The sequence below is a fragment of the Diabrotica virgifera genome, chromosome 5 (assembly GCF_917563875.1).
Source record: "Diabrotica virgifera virgifera chromosome 5, PGI_DIABVI_V3a".
Lineage (NCBI taxonomy): Eukaryota > Metazoa > Arthropoda > Insecta > Coleoptera > Chrysomelidae > Diabrotica > Diabrotica virgifera.
This window is the reverse complement of record NC_065447.1, coordinates 157,584,863-157,602,127: the sequence shown is the minus strand read 5'-3', so window position 1 is coordinate 157,602,127 and position 17,265 is coordinate 157,584,863. Positions and strand designations below refer to the sequence as shown.

The 17,265-nt window shown below is 31.9% G+C and overlaps 1 protein-coding gene across 3 annotated transcripts in view; it reads right to left on the bottom strand.

Annotated features, from left to right (window-relative positions):
* Positions 1–7,952, bottom strand: part of LOC114341616 (microtubule-associated protein tau) — a 123,274-nt gene extending 115,322 nt beyond the window's left edge. For all 3 annotated transcript variants that reach the window (XM_050650484.1, XM_050650481.1, XM_050650482.1), the window contains exon 1: positions 7,878–7,952. In XM_050650484.1, the coding sequence (XP_050506441.1) occupies positions 7,878–7,949 (72 nt within the window). In that variant the 5' untranslated portion in view covers positions 7,950–7,952. The remainder of the gene's footprint in view (positions 1–7,877) is intronic.
* Between the last annotated feature and the right edge of the window lie 9,313 nt (positions 7,953–17,265).

The window sequence follows — 17,265 nt, the reverse complement described above, 5'->3', positions numbered from 1 at the left end:
ACCAAAAGTGGGTAAAAAATGTTTTAAACCTTTTTTTTTGTTTTTTTTCCTAAAATTATTTTTTTTGCATGAAACAAAGTTTTTTTTAGGTTTTTTGGATCATTCCAAACAGAAAAGGCCTTTAGTGACTTTTTTCTAAAGTTGATAGTTTTTGACATATAAGCGGTTAAAAATTGAAAAATTGCGAAATCGGCCATTTTTAACCTTCAAAAACTATGTGAAAAACTTAAAATTTGAATGTTGCCAAGGTAGATAGATATTCTTTAAACATCGATTGATGAAATACCGAAGAGTTTTTTGCAATACAGTATTCAAAACTCCTTTGTTTTTTAATTTCTAATCACGCGTGCGCGACAATATTTTCCGCCGTTGCATGTGTTTACAGTATGGTGCAAATGAAAGGAATAAATTGGTTATTTCGTAAACCGGCGACTTTAAGGAAAAAACTCGAAACATGTCGATTTTTATTTTTAAGTTATGATATTGTGGCATATATGGTATAGTAGTGACGTCATCCGTCTGGGCGTGATGACGTAATCGATGATTTTTTTAAATGAGAATAGGGGTCGTGTGGTAGCTCATTTGAAAGGTTCTTCAATTCTCTACTCAGTAATGTAAACATTTACATAAGTATTTATACAGGGTGTCAAAAATTTTTTTATTAAATTAAATTATTTGACAAAAAAAGAAGTAGATATAAATATTTATATTACTGAATAGAGAATTGAAGAATCTTTCAAATGAGCAAGCACACGACCCCTATTCTCATTAAAAAAATCATCGATTACGTCATCACGCCCAGATGGATGACGTCATTAGTATACCATATATGCCACAATATCATAACTTAAAAATAAAAATCGACCTGTTTCGGGATTTTTCCCTAAAGTCGCCGGTTTACGAAAGAACGAATTTATTCCTTTCATTTGCACCATACTGTCGCATGTCGGTGGAAAATAGTGTCGCGCACGCTTGATTAGCAATTAAAAAACAAAGGAGTTTTGAATATTGGATTGCAAAAAACTCTTCGGGATTTCATCAATCGATGTTTAAAGAATATCTAACTACCTTGGAAACATTCAAATTTTCAGTTTTTCACATAGTTTTTGAGAGTTAAACATGGCCAATTTCGCAATTTTTCAATTTTTAATCGCTCATATGTCAAAAACTATCAACTTTAGAGAAATGTCACCAAAGACCTTTTCTGTTTGGAATGATCCAAAAAACCTAAAAAAGCTTTGTTCTATGCAAAAAAAAAATAATTTTAGGAAAAAACAAAAAAAAAAAACGTTTAAAAAATTTTTGACTCACTTTTGGTCCTGGCAACATGCAAATGTGTTAAAAGGGGTCCTTTTTGAGTAAGATTGTGCAAAAAATCCGAATCGGAATATTTTTCCTAGCGGATGCGCAGTGGCTTTCTGGACTATTTATACATTTAAAAAAATAAAAGGCAGATATCGAGCACAGTTGTTTACTAAATTTTACCCAAGTAATTTTGCTACTAGGGTATCATCAGGGGCATTTCGTCAAAAAAGGAAGATATCTTAAAATGTCGTAACATTTTGATTTAAAATTAATAAAATAATTAACACACACTGGATAAAGGAAAAAACAGATTAAAATATTAACTTGAGCAAGGCTACATTATTCAAAGATTTGAGGTAAAGTAATAATTGTATAAAACGATATGGAGATATATAAGATTTGAAAGATAGAATTTACAAAATAGTCATCAGACTAATAATGCCATACGCGTTTAGAAACACGACCTGTCACAGAGAGGACAAAAAGGATGCTCGAAACAGGAGAGATGAAAACTAATAACAACAAATAACGTATTGACGGAGAGAGGCGGTTGTGGGCGAGCAATGGGAAGACCACGAAACTGGTCCAGAAAGACAACTTTTTGGAGGCACATTGAAAAATACACATGTACACTAAAAGAAGAAGATATTGCTATGCTAGATTTAACTAAAAGTTTTCTTATATAGAATAAACGTTATATTAGTGAATTAAAATGCACAAAGTGTCATAAACTAAATTAATAAAAAAAACTTAATTATAATTAAGCTAGACACACGACAAACTTTAGTATGGAATTATATTATACAGTGTGTCAAAGCCAAATGGAATAAATTCATTATTTCGTGAATGAACGATTTTGGGAATAAATCCTGAAACAGGTCATTTTTTTTTTGAAATTATGACTTTTGGAATATATGTCATACTAGTGACGTCATCCGTCTGGTCGTGAGGACATAATCGATGATTATTTTAAATGAGAAAAGGTGTCGTGTGCTAGCTCATTTGAAATGTAATTCAATTCTTTATTCAGTAGTACAAATATTGACATAATTATTTATACAGGGTGCCCAAAATTTTTTTTAATAAAATAATTGACACAAAAAGCAGAATGTGCGTAATTTATGTAATAAAAATATATTTTACTGCTGTCTGAAAACAGAAATAAAATATTTATTCGACAACTAAACATTGGTCTTCGTTGAATTTAAGCGAAAAGTAATATTTATTTGTCAAATAAACATTTTATTTCTATTTTCTGGCAGCAGTATAATTTATTTTGAATGAAATAAATTACGCACATTTTTCTTTTTATCTCAATTAATTTAATTAAAATTTTTTTTTGGACATCCTGTGAAAATAATTATGTTTTTGTTTACATTAGTAATTAGTGAATTGAATTACCTTTCAAATGAGCTAGCCCAGGACCCCTATTCTCATTTGAAAAAATCATCGATTACGTCATCACACACAGACGGATGACGTCACTAATATGATATACAGGGTGTTTCATTAATAATTGTCCATATAGTAACTGGAGAAACCTTGGCACAAAATACGAAGATTTAACCTAAAACACTTAAATAAAATGTGGTCCCTTACTGAGTTACAGGGTGTTTTATCTAAAAATTTAAAAAGTATTTTTGCCCAGCATTTTAAAACTATTCGACGTATGCTTTTCATACTTGGCAGAAAGTGCGACTACTATACCTAGGGTGTATCACAAAACATTTTTTTTATTATTTAATTTTTCAAGTTGATAAAAAGTTGTTACTACCATCATAGATCTACCAAAAAAAATCTTTTTGAATTCCAACAATATTTAAGTCTCCCGGAATGTACAAAAAGTTTATAATTTTTTGTAAAAAATACGTTTTTGAAAAAATAATTTACACAATTTATAAATTACAAATGATGTAATCAAGTTAAAAAATGTGTATTTTTACATTTAATTTATCCATAGTAAACATTTTGGTTCTGAGTTAAATCATTTAGGTAACCCGGAATTACCCTAAATATATCACAATTTTCATATTTAATTCAAGTTTGACATGAATCAGAAACAGTAAAAAAAATTCTAATACAATCATTACAGTGCTGTATTTTAAGGCAATGGGTCAATGAGACGGGCAGCTGGCACTGACTTGTGAGTCACCGGATGTCTGGCGTCTGGCTCCCCTCCATCACTCACTCACATCCTTTGTTTCTGTTAGTCTGATTCCACCGTTCAATCTGACAGCACGTGGTTTGCGCGTTATTACATGTATTTCAGTGTGTTTTGTTTAGTGTGTGTGGTTTATGACTTGTGAATTCCGTGTGGTTTTGTTGTTTTTCTATCATGAGTAAAAAGACAAACACTATAACAACGAGGAAATGCACTGAAGCTCCTATAGTCGGACAGCCTCTTGACATTAGCGATATTAATGTTTTACCTACTAAAAGTGACGTGCTGAGGTATTTTGAATGGGTGAGAAATCAGTTGAAATCTGAAGGATGCTACCAACCACAGAAAAAGTTAATTGCAATGCGAGTGACACATAAGTTAGAGCAAGTTTGGAAAAAATCATCAATACCTGTTTCATCTACTAACAATATTGTTTTTATGATTCTACAATTGCATGAGAGGTATGAAAAGATTAAAAAATCTACAGGTTGTAATACAAAAAATGCCAAGAGTTTTAAAGTTGCAGTTGAAAAGTTTAGATCTGACATTGATAATAGTCTTTTTGATATTTGTTCATGCAAATGTAGTGAACTAGACAAATATTTGTGCCCAGCTCCAAGAAAAGTACCAAAATTAGAACATGCATTCTTGACAGACCAACGGAACTTGAGGATGATGATTATCGGAGGTATTGACCAAGCAGAGACTAAAAAAATTGCAAACTGCAATCTAAATTAAGTAGGAATGTGGAACTAACTACTCCACCTGATTTAATAAATGTGGATATTCTTAGTAGTGACTCTGATGATGAATCCATGGAAGAAGAATCAAGTAGGCCTGATGAAAAAGTTCAAGGTTCTAAAATAACTCCTCTAGGAAACAAAATTGAAAGTCCAAGCGTGAAAGTAAAACAAGGCCTGCCAGTGAATATGTCATTGTTTTCTAGGGCATGTGATCGCAGAGTCATTTCAAACAGAGCAGGTGCTCAACTAGCAAGTGCTCTTCTACAAGATTTGAATGTCATATCACCAGAAAACCAAGCCGCAGTTATTGACAAGTCCAAGATTTTTCGTGAAAGGTTAAAATACTGCCAAAGTATTAATTCAACTCGCACAAACGAAATAATTGCTCTTTACTTCGATGGTAGGAAGGATGAAACCATAATCAAAGAAATTGTACGTGGGAAATCTGTCCGTAAAACCATACAAGAAGAACACATATATCTTTGGTCGAGGAACCAGGTTCAGCATATTTCGGTCATGTAACTCCAAACAGTGGATCTGCGAAAGATATAGTATCATCAATATTAAGTTACATGATAACTCCATTGATAACTCAAATATCAAAGCGCTTGGATGTGATGGTACGGCAACGAATACTGGAACATCACAAGGAGCAGTTTTGTTGTTTAAACGCGCATTAAAACATCCGGTCCAAGCAGTAATATGTATGTTGCACTTAAACGAATTGCCTCTGAGGAAAGTTTTTGTTGCTCTTGACGGTCCAACCACAGGACCAACATCATTCAGTGGGCCAATAGGCAAAGGTTTGACCAACTGCCAAGACTTCCCGGTTGTTAATTATGACAAAATAGATAGCACCTTCCCAGAAGTCGATAGTAAAGACTTAAGTACGGACCAGAAATACCTTTGGGATATATGTGAGGCTGTAGTCAAAGGTGAATGTCCCTCTGAGTTGGCCAGTAGAAACCCCGGAAACTTGTCCCACGCCCGGTGGCTGACATTAGCAAATAGAATCTTACGTCTGTATATTTCAACTATTGAACCAACCCCACAACTTAGAAAGCTTGCTGAGTTCGTCATGAAAGTCTATGCTACCTCATGGTTTACCATAAAATGTCGTCCTAAAATTATCCACGCATCACAACACTTTTTCTTCATCGTACAGTGCACCAAGTTTTTAGACAGTGAACTGAAGGCTGTGGCTCAGTCTTCCTTGCAAAGAAACGCCTTTATGGCTCATCCTGAACACATCCTTTTAGGGATGTTGTTTGACTCTCGAAAACATATAAGAGCTTTGGCAGGCAAACGGATAGAAAAATCTCGACAGACAGAAACAAGAGCACATCGAGTCTTCAAACCACCACAAGTTAATTTTGAGGCAGAAGACTACATCGATCTCATTGACTGGCAATCCACCACAGTTACAGAACCACCACTTATAGCTGACTTCAGCAAAGAAGAGATTGAGATGATTGTTAATTCATCAAGCAGTGATAAAAAAGAGTTCAAAATACCACTTCACACTCAAGCGGTAGAACGAGTTGTAAAGGAAGTTACTGCAGCTTCTAAGCACGTTTGTGGCGTTCAAGAACGAGAAGGCTTTATAAGATCAAGATTATTGGACAGAAAGTATCTTCCTAAGTTTGAAACTAAGCGACAGTATACATCTGCTACAGCTGTATTGCAAAAATAAATTACAGGTGAGATTTATTTCATACTTATTTAGGATTACATCATAGCATTATATTTTGAATAGTAACTTAGTATTAGTACTATAATTACAATCTGACACTCGCCCTAACAAATTCCCTTGGTTCCAGATAGAAGAAGCATTACAATACCTGTGGCTTTGAAGGCTAACTGGATTTGTTTAGCCAACATCCTTCAAGATGAAATAAAGAACCATTTTAAAGATTTTTCTTTGTCAACTTTTTATCTGTAATCTTTAAGTAAACTTTTGTATTTCTTAAATAAATTTCGTACCTTGATTTTTCGTTGTTACAATTGAGATTTTCATAAAGATTCCGGGTGACTTTATGCTTAGTTACAGATATTATCCTAATTTTTATTGTTCACTGTTATCACGTACTTAATATTTTTTAAGTTAACAATAAAAATATAAAATTTAATTTTTAATAAAAAAAAAAGATGAAAAATCGTGTTTTTGAGAAAAAATTCTAAAGTTTAAGTCGATTCCGGGAGACCTAAATATGTTTTAATTACAACAAAACTTTTTTCCCTGAAAGAGTAATGTAAGAGACAACTTTTTATCAACTTGAAAGTTTGAATTTCGAAAATTCATTATTTGAGTATTTATTATGATACACCCAACTATACACCCTACTAAATTATGATAAACAACGTTTCTAGCTACTACCAGAGGCGTACGACAGGGGATAGTGAATGGTTGACCCTTCTCAAATTCTACGCCACTGGAGGAATTACTATTTTAGTGCCCTTTTTAGATTCTCCAATACTTTCTATGTAAATAATACACTCTTCATGGTAACGATAAAGTTATTAGTTTTCGAGATATTTGAAGTTAAATATGAAACGGCACAGTTATTTTGATTAATTTATGATATGATTCATATGATTAAAATTTAAAAATTGTTTTTGTACCTAGTAATTTAAAACTATATCCTTATCATACTTGGCAGAAAGTGTAGGTACTGTACACTGTACACCCTACTAAATTAAGATAAATAAACGTTTCTAGCTACTACCAGAGGCGTACGATAGGGGATAGTGGCTGGTTGAATCCAAATTCTACGCCACTGAGGAAATTGCTATTTTAGTGTAATTTTTTGATTTTTCAGTACTCTTTATTTAAATAATGTATTCTTCATTCGGAACGATAAAATGATTAGTTTTCGAGATATTTGAAATTAAAAATAAAGCGACACAATACATTAGTCAAAATACCGTGTCGTTTCATTTTTAACTTCAAAGATCCCGAAAACCAATGACTTTATCGTTACGAATAAAGAGTATATTATTTTCAGAGAAAGTATTGGAGAATCCAATAATTGAACTAAAATAGCAATTCCGCCAGTGGAGTAGAATTTGGAAAGGGTCAACTATTCACTTTCCCCCGTTGAACGCCTCTGGTAATAGCCAGAAACGTTTGTTTAACATAATTTAGTAGTTTGTACAGTACCCATACTTTCTGACAAGTATGAAAAGGATACGTCAAATAGTTTTAAAATGCTGAGCAAAAATAATTTTTAAATTTTTAAATAAAACACCCTGTAACTCAGTAAGGAACCACATTTTATTTAAGAGTTTTAAGTTAAATCTTCGTATTTTGAGCTAAGGTTTCTCCAGTTACTATATGGACAGTTATTAATGAAACACCCTGTATATGCCAAAAAAATCATAACTTAAAAATAAAAATCGACCTGTTTCGTGATTTATTTCCAAAATTATTTATCTACGAAATACTGAATTTATTGCATTTGCCTTTGTCACAATGTATAACGTATAACTGTAATAGTGAACGCGTTTTTTTGCAATAAAATAAAGCTTTACGATGCGAAATGTTATTTAAAAATAAACAAGTAGGTCCATAATATATTTCAAAATATTTTTCTTGTCTACGTGTATAATCTACTTTATACACAATACCTTTAGCTTTCTTTGACTAAGCTACCTTCTATAAATCTTACCATTTCCTTAACTTCATCTTTAGAAGTGTTAAATTCAGCTGTAGGACCATTTAGTAGAGGCTGTTGTGACATTATCTAATAATGGTAAAAATTCTTTTAAAAAAAGTTTTTCTATAGAAAGCTTTCAACATCTACTGCAATATTGTCTATTAACTAAAGTGATATCGATTGTGCCATCTAATAAATCGAATATTTACCAACTAAATCAGTGGCGTAGTAAAGAACCTGTTATTTAGTATCTATTAGATCGTATTCGTGTACCAAATTAAAAAGAAATAAATTAATTTTTGTATTTCACGCTAATATAGGCAAGAAAAAAACGATCATAATCTTGATATTTTAAAACATATTTTAAAGTCTCGATATTTTTTAGCTTTACATCTTCTTCATATTTCACCTAGTCTGACAGTAATGTACATAATATACTTCTTTCCAATTCATTTTGTATTCTTTAAGGGTCTACTATATTATGATAACTGTGCCCCATCGAAAAATTAATAAATTGAGGTATGCTATAGAATATAAATATTTGGTTTAGTCCTACAAAACAGATCCATAGAATAGAAAAACGAAGCAAAATACCTGGGAGTGGCAGCACGAGTGGCCATCAGAGGACTCACAGGAAGAAAAAGCAAATTAACAACAAAAATAAAGATCAGACTAATAAATAGCATCATACTACCTATAGTCATACACGCATCTCTCGCATGAAGAGAATACAAACAGAAAGAAGATACAACGAATGCTCACAAAAAACGCTTGAGAGAATCTCTCACCCATTCAGCTTACATGCCCATATCATATGACCTGTTTTCTCTCAATATCCTTAACTAAAATGCCATCTATACCCATTTGTTGTTTTATTACTTCATTCCTTATTCTTTCGGCTTTTGATATTCTTATCGATCTTCTATTGGCATCCATTTCCGTGGCTTCGACCTTTTTCTTATATTTCATGGTTATTCTCCATACAGTAGGCTAGTTTTAACCATTGTCTCATAATATTATATTCCATTTTCTTTTTTTTGTTATTTCTGTACTCCATAGAAGTTTGTTTAGGCATGCTATAGCTCTTCGTGCTTGTACGACTCGATGTTCTATTTCTCGTTTGTCTTTTCCACTACGATCGAAGATGACGCCCAGGTATTTATATTCATCACATGGATTTATTTTTGATTGTCGTCGATATCGAGTTGTCCTGCTTCAGTGCCAATTGAGAGATATTTTGCCTTTCCTAAATTGATATTTAATCCAAATTTCTGATATTGTTCATTTACTTTTGTAAGTATATATTCCATATCGTCTTTGTCATTAGAGATCACCAACTGATCATCTCTTAGAGACCCTTAGTGACTGCAAATTTTTCAGCTAAGAGGTTTCCGAATTTAATTTGGGAGTTTGAGTTTGAGTTTCAGTACTGGAGGAAAAATTCATTACTTTTGAACATCACCCAAACCAGATTCTTCGAGAAAACAATAGGATCTGATGTTTTCCATAGATGTAAACACAGAAGAACAATGCAACAAGTAATAGCAAATGCTTAAACGAATATTAAATTAATAAAATAACCACGTAGCTCCAACTGAAGAATCTATGAAGTTTAAATTGCAAAAGGATAAACAAGTTAACCAGAGTCAGGCATCAGGAAGATAAATATGTTTAGACAGCCCCATTCCAAAAAAATATAAAAAACAAACAAAAACCGATCTTCAAGAAAAAACTAACAAAGCTAAAAGGTTAAATTGTATCGCATTTCAAATAGATGTTCATTTTGACCAAACAAGTTATTAAAATCGTTTCCCATTTTTCTCAATTTTCATTTGACCTCTTTCTCTTTGGCACACAGACTGAAAATTCTATTAGATCTATACGCTTATACTACGCCACTGCTTTTATAATTGTTTAGCTATTTAGCTTCTAGGTGAGTGAAGCTAATTTGCTGAGTTAAGTAAGTAAAGATAATCTAATGTTTTAGCTAAAGTGCAACGTCCCGGAAATTAAACGGGAGGTCGTGGAGTTGAGGTAAAGTATTTAATAGATTGAAAATTAGTTGGAACTAAAAAACTGAAGCTAATCATTTGTTGCAAAGATATATTTAAGGTATTTTAACTCATTTAGTAAAGTTTAGGTTTAAATATCATTAGTTTGACCAAATTCGGTAAAATTGTAAACAATACAAATAATTATACAAATATAAATAATAAGTACAGGCCGTCAAAAAGATCTACAGAAACATATTCTCAAGTCAAAAAAGAAACTAACAGGATTAACTCCCATGTAAAAAGGATTTTGTCGATTTGTAGCTTCTATGCTTCCATATACAGTGATGCGCGCTAATAACCGGCAAAATAGCACAAAAGATGGAAAACGTATTAAGTTGTGAGATAAAATTAAATGAAACTAGTCGAGCTGGGAAATTTAGCGATAGTAACCTTTTTATTTACATTATATTGATTGTTTCCCAGCTTTACACGTATCAGAGGAGTATGTCAACTAAAAGTGTCACTGTGACAGTGGTATTTGCCCGTGGTATTTGCCAAACTCGTCCGATACGTCTAAAGGTGGGAACAAAATCAATATGATGTAAATTCATAGATTAATATCGCTAAATTTCCCAGCTCGACTAGATTTATTTCTTTTTATCTCAAAATTTAATATGTTTTCCATCTTTTAGTCTATTTTGCCGGTTATTAGCGCGCTCATCACTGTATATGTAGCGCATCGGTGTACTATCGGAGAAGGAGAAGGAGGATGGTCTGGAGCATTGAGCAATTGACTCAGATTGGTTCCTGATCTAGTCGCATCAATCTCCATCACCTCAATTAATGATAACACCTACATACCTTTTCTAATGTATAAAATTTAGAAAACTTTTGGGTTGAATTCTCACCCCACCAGGTGTCAGGCTTTTTGAACGCGATAAGTAAATTAAGTAAACTATAAATAAACAGTAATACGGAAAACTTATCCGAAATAAGTTTCTGCAGTTTCTACAGACTCATTCATATGAAGTTATAGTAAAACGGAAGATGAGAGTGATATTTAGATTAAAAGAGAAGGATGAAACTCTGAAGTAGAGTCTAAATATGAAATGATTATTATAGGGAAGTGCATATAGATTTTCACTTCGGAAAAAATCAAACAAGATAGAACTTTTTGTAGTTTCATTAAGAAATGTTTAATAAACAACATATCAAAAAGTTGTACTCGAGAAGTGGGTGCTTCATTTTTTATTAAACAAATGAATTACGAAGTTTGATGTTTTTTAAATAACTCCGAAAATATAAATTTTAGAACAAAACTGACTTAAGCATTGAAAAATTCAGAAAATTTTACAAATAAAACCTTATATAAAGAATTTTCTAAAATTAAATCTGCATCTTCTATAATTTTTTATTTATAACGCTAAAGTCACCCTTCTCACAAACATTGACGCACTGTAAACTAGCGTACGGCGAAGTGCACGGTTGAGTTATTTTAATGTAATTCTTTAACTAATGGATCAAATGAAATTTTACAAACTGAACCTAGAGAAGAATAATTAAGCTATCTTATGGTTATAATAAAAAGAAATAAAATGTATGAGCATAAGTACGGTGGGGGCGGAAAATTAGCCTTACATGAATTTTGTTTAAAAATGATTTAAAAATGTGTAACTAATACAATTTTTGTTATAAAACCCTCAATTTTGCACAACTTATCTTTCAAGCATCGTACTAAATGATGTTTTATTCAAAAAAATCTTAAAAATTTATTTCAAATGATATGACGTCTTAAAAAATGTAATTTTTAAAATCTTCGTAGTTTTATAGAATTACCACCACTTTAAGACGGTATTACTCAAGTTTGAACAGATCTATTACAGTTTTATAAGTGCTTTTTTAAAGCTTAGGATGTAGTATTTAAAATGCACTGAAATATTTTACTTTAGAAATGAAATAGACTATTTCTTTTTGAGAAAATTAAGAAAGATAACAAAAATGTAATACAAAAAACGAAAATTACCAGCTAAAAAAAATGTTTATATAAAGTGATCAAAACTTTTTTCTGGAAAACTTACCTAAAATACATTTAATAATAAACTTCAACAATAATAAATGTTCAGCAAAAAAATTTTTTTCAGCTCTTATACAGTATGTCTGCGTAACTTGGGACCTATTGATAACTTTTTTATTATCAGTTTTACGAAAAAAGTTATTCTTTATAAAATATTGCGCATCGTATATAATCTAAAATGCAATCATCAAATATAAAATTTAATCAATTTTATACGAGGTATGTCAAAAAAATTAATTTCTCTCAAGAGTAAAGTATCGTTAAATTTTACAATATCTAAGATTGTTATTAAGGAAGTTGTTTGGAATTAAAAAATTTGTTTTAATGTTCAATTACATCCTTCTAATTAAAATATTAGAAAAATATATATAGAAATATATAGAAAAAGAATATCAGAGAAGATTGCTGATAATGAAATATTAGAAAACGATAACATCGAGGAAAGCTGGGAAAAACTCAAAAGTAACATAATTAACGCAGCAACAGAATTACTTGGAGAGAGGAAAGTAACGAATACCAATATATCAAAAAAGAGAACCCCATGGTTTCGAGAGGAAGTGAAGATAAAATGTGAAGAAAAGAAGAAATCCTTTTTACAATACAAAACACAACAAACACAACAGGCATACAACCACTATAAAAGAATTAGAAAAGAAACAAACACTTTAGTCAGACAAATAAAAAGAGAACACTGGGAGAGTTTCCCAAAACAGATGGAACACGACTTCTATGGAACACAAAAAGAAATATGGAGAATGATCAGAGGAAAAAGAAAAGAGATGAACGAACTAATAAAAACGAAACACATCCAGAAGGAAACTTTGGCAGACTATTTTCGATCTCTGTTTGCTAAAGATAACGATAACGAACCACCAACACCTGAAGTGACAACAAACGAAGAAATAAATATTGAAGAAGCAGAGGTAACGGAGGCATTAAGGAAATTAAAAAATTAAAAATCACCAGGAGAGGACCGAATATCGAATGAACTCCTAAAGTATGGAGGACAAGACCTGACCAAACAAATATTAAAACTAATCCAAAAAATAATAGAACAAAACAGAATACCACAAGAATGGAGATCAAGCATCCTAATACCTCTCTTCAAAAAGGGAGAAAAATCGGACCCGGATAATTACAGAGGAATTAATTTATTAAACACAACACTAAAATTAACGACCAAAGTAATAATAAACAAACTGAATAAAATTATAACACTAGCAGAAGAACAACAAGGTTTTAGTTCGGGAAGATCATGCACCGACGCTATATTTATAATGAGGCAGATTTAAGAAAAATCGTTAGAATACAACAAACCGGCATACTTATGTTTCGTTGACCTTAAGAAGGCATTTGACAGGGTAAAATTAAAGGACGTTATCCATTTATTGTACGCAAGAGAGGTACCTCTAGGAATAATTAAAACGATCGAAAATATCTACCAGAACAACACAATAAAAGTAAAAGTAGATGAAGAACTAACTGACCCAATTGAAGCTGGTAATGGGATAAGGCAGGGAGATTCCCTAAGTCCTCTGTTGTTCAACCTGATCATGGACGAAATAATAAAAAAGTAAGAACAAAAAAAGGATACCAAATGGGAGAAAAACAACTTAAAGTAATCTGCTATGCAGACGACGCAATACTAATCTCTCAAAAAGCACGAATTTAATATAAGCGCTAGAAAATTTAACATGTTAATTTCCGCAAAAAAGACTAAATGCATGGTTATAACAGCAGATCTAATAAGGTGTAAATTAGAGCTGGAGGATCAAATAATAGAACAAATCATGGAGTTTAAATATCTAGGCATCACACTATGCAGTTAAGGAAAGCTCGAAACAAAAGTGGAAGATCAGGTGAATAAAGCAAACAGAGCCGCAGGTTGCCTGAATGAAACAATATGGAGAAATAAAAACATCGGAAAAGAAGTGAAAGGCAGAATTTACAAAACAGTCATCAGACCAATAATGACATATGCGGCAGAAACACGACCTGATACAGAAAGGACAAAAATAATGCTAGAAACAGCAGAGATGAAAACACTGCGAAAAATCGATGGCAAGACGCTGTGAGATAGAGCTAGAAGTGCAGATATACGAAGGAGATGCAAGGTGGACAACATTAATAACTGGGTGAAAAGCAGAAGAGTAGAATGGAACGACCACATAAGCCGAATGACAACAAATAGAGTAGTAAGGACGGCGAGAGACGGTTCCCCAATAGGAAGACGATCAGTGGGAAGACCACGAACACGATGGAATGACAACTTACTGGAGGCACATTGAAAAACAGACAGAGTAATGTCTATATAAAAAGAAGAAGAAGAAGAATTAAAATATTGTGAATAATAAAGGCAGTTAACTCTTAAGAAAAAATTCATATTTTTTACATACCTCGTATAAAATTAAAAAAGTTTAATATCTGATGGTTGTATCTTAGATTTTAGACCAGGGAGAGCATTTTATGATAACTTTTTTTTCGTAAGAGTGATAATAAAATAGTTATCATAATTGTAATAAAATGATGATGAGTATCCGTAATTTGATAAAAAATTGAAAAAATTTTTTCGATTAGAATAATGTAATTGTATATTTAAACATAGTTTTTAATTTCAAACAACTTTTCATAATAGCATTTTTTGATATTCTGGAATAAAAAGGTACTTTACTCTTTAACGAAATTCATATTTTTGACATAAATCGTATAAAATTGATAAAATTCGATATCTGATGGTTGAGTTTTAGATTTTTGACTATCCAGAGCATTTTATGAAGAATAACTTTTTTTCGTAAAATTGATAATAAAAAAGTTTTCCATGTGGTCCCTAGCTACGCAGACATACTGTATAAGAGCTTGTGTATGAGAATTTTCAAATTGCAATGCCATATTCGGATTCAGTATAATCAAAAACAAAATAGAAACATATTTGATCAAAGTAAAATGATTAATTTAACGATATTTTTAAAATTATTAATACAAAACAATTGTTATTGTTTAAACAATTAATAAACAATTAGCGGCCAAATCCGCGAGTAGAACTTTTTACTTTAACATGTATATAAACTAACAAAAAAAGTTTTCGAAAGATATAAGCTTGTTTGAATTTTTCCGAAACAATGCATGTTTTCGTTCTAATTGCACTAATCTACATATTAATCATGATTTCTGGTCATCTTCTGGCCACATTGAACTTTTCAAGATTCACATTTTTAGTGCAGCATTTGGAGCAAATTTAAAATTTCTCAGGATACGGAATTGACAGATATTTTTAGTTTATATTATAAATAACATACACACACCCAACCTTATATGGAATCACCATGTATTTCAAAGTAATATTTATTTCTTTTGAAAAAACTTGTTATTGTTGCGAAGATTAAAGGTTTTTATTGAAAATAAACAAACACATAAGACAATCGGATAGTGCAGACCGGTACGGTATAGATTATTTGCTTGAGTTGCAAGTTGAACGAAAATAAATAAACTAACTTTTGCGTCCAAAAACGAAAATATGCCTCATTTGGGGTTATAGAACTTACAACGAGGAAAGATTATTGGTCTTGTGGAGAAAGTAATGTTCTCAGATGGACATAGCTGCAGAGCTAGGAGTAATACAGGGCGTTCTGTCCAAAACATATGCTAGGTAACAGAAACTAGGAAAGCTCAAAAAAAAAACAAGGAAAAGACGCCAAAAGTAATAACGGCTCTCCACGATCGTTAAATTGTCCAATCAGCTGGAAGACACCCAACCATTTCTCACCTGCAACTCCAAAGGCAACTTTTGGAAGCTACAGGTGTAAGTGTTTCAGTTGAAAGGACAAGAAGAAGAGTTCGTACCAAGAAGTATACAGCAGGTGACAATTATGGGTTCCCGAGTTATCCAGGCAGCACAAGATTGATCGCCTAAATTGGTGTCTTCACCACCAAAACTGGAACATTGAGAATTGACGAAATGTGCTATTTTCAAAAACAGTCAGAATTTAATGTAATCAGATGGAAAATCAGATGACTCACGAAATCGTGTACTTAGAGGTCGAGAAAGACAAGCAAGAACGAAAACTGTCAGATCTGTTCACAAATATACAAGGGGAAGTGTAATGTTCTGGAGAGGAATTGTGGACCGTAAAAAAACTCTTTAGTTTTCATTCAATCAACTTTAACTGCACACAGGTATGTTGATAACCTGTAGTCAGGCTCTGGAGAGGCGTAACAGGAGAAAATTTAATTTTATTGCATGATAATGTACCTCTACATACCATTAGAGTGACTACAGACATCATTGAAGCAGAAGCTATCCCTTGTTTGGAGTGGCCTGCTTGCTCACCCGAGCTTAATTCTATAGAGTATTTGTGGGATATGCTTAAAAGAAAAATTGAAGCTCGCCGAGATAATCTACAAAATACCACAAGGCTAGTACAAACTGCTTTTAAAGGATGGAGCAATCTACCACAACAAAATGTTGATAATTTGATTAGGAGCGTGCCCACGCAAACTGAAGCTTGCATAAGGGCTAGAGGTGATAACACTGACTACAAAAAAATACAAAAAAAAAAATAAAATCAAGTTAAACAGTATTAGTTTTACATTGAAATTTGGTATGCTATTGACTTTAAAACAACTACTTTCAATTTGTTTGTTAAATACGTTATTGTTTTATTTAATTGTTATGTATTTGTTATTAAATTGCTTTCAAATAAATATTGTTTGACTTCGTGTGTTCGTTTTTTTAAATTCGTCCGAAATAGTAAGAAATATCAGGTGATTCCATATAAGTTTGGGTGTGTGTATATTTATAATTGATGATAATATAATCAACCCAATCCTTAAACAAACCGATGCTTCTGTAGTAGAACTACAACACCAAACACCAATAACGTTTATTATGCTCTGCAAGAATTTGTACGATAGTGACAAAGAACATAAAACTTGTATATTTTTTTAAAATAATTTTATTTTTTTAGGTATGCTTATGTTAACAGGACATAAACTTTTCTACTATAGAATGTTATTGGAAAAAGAACCCTCCCCATTACTACAATCGTTTCCTTGGAATTCAAATAAAAAATTAAAACCGAAATTAATCAGTTAAAATTAATTATCAGTTAAAAATAAAAAAATATCAAAAATTTTATCTTTGTTGTATCTTATAAAATCAGTAAAACAATCACTTATTACATTATTGATACAATTCTTGTTCAAGAGCCTGTAGTTCATTTTACAGGTCATATTAAGTTTCGGCAATATCATCAATCTAAACCGCACACACATGATATCAAGATTTTCAAAGTGCGCTCTCCACTTGGACACCCTTGGGATTTCAAAACATACA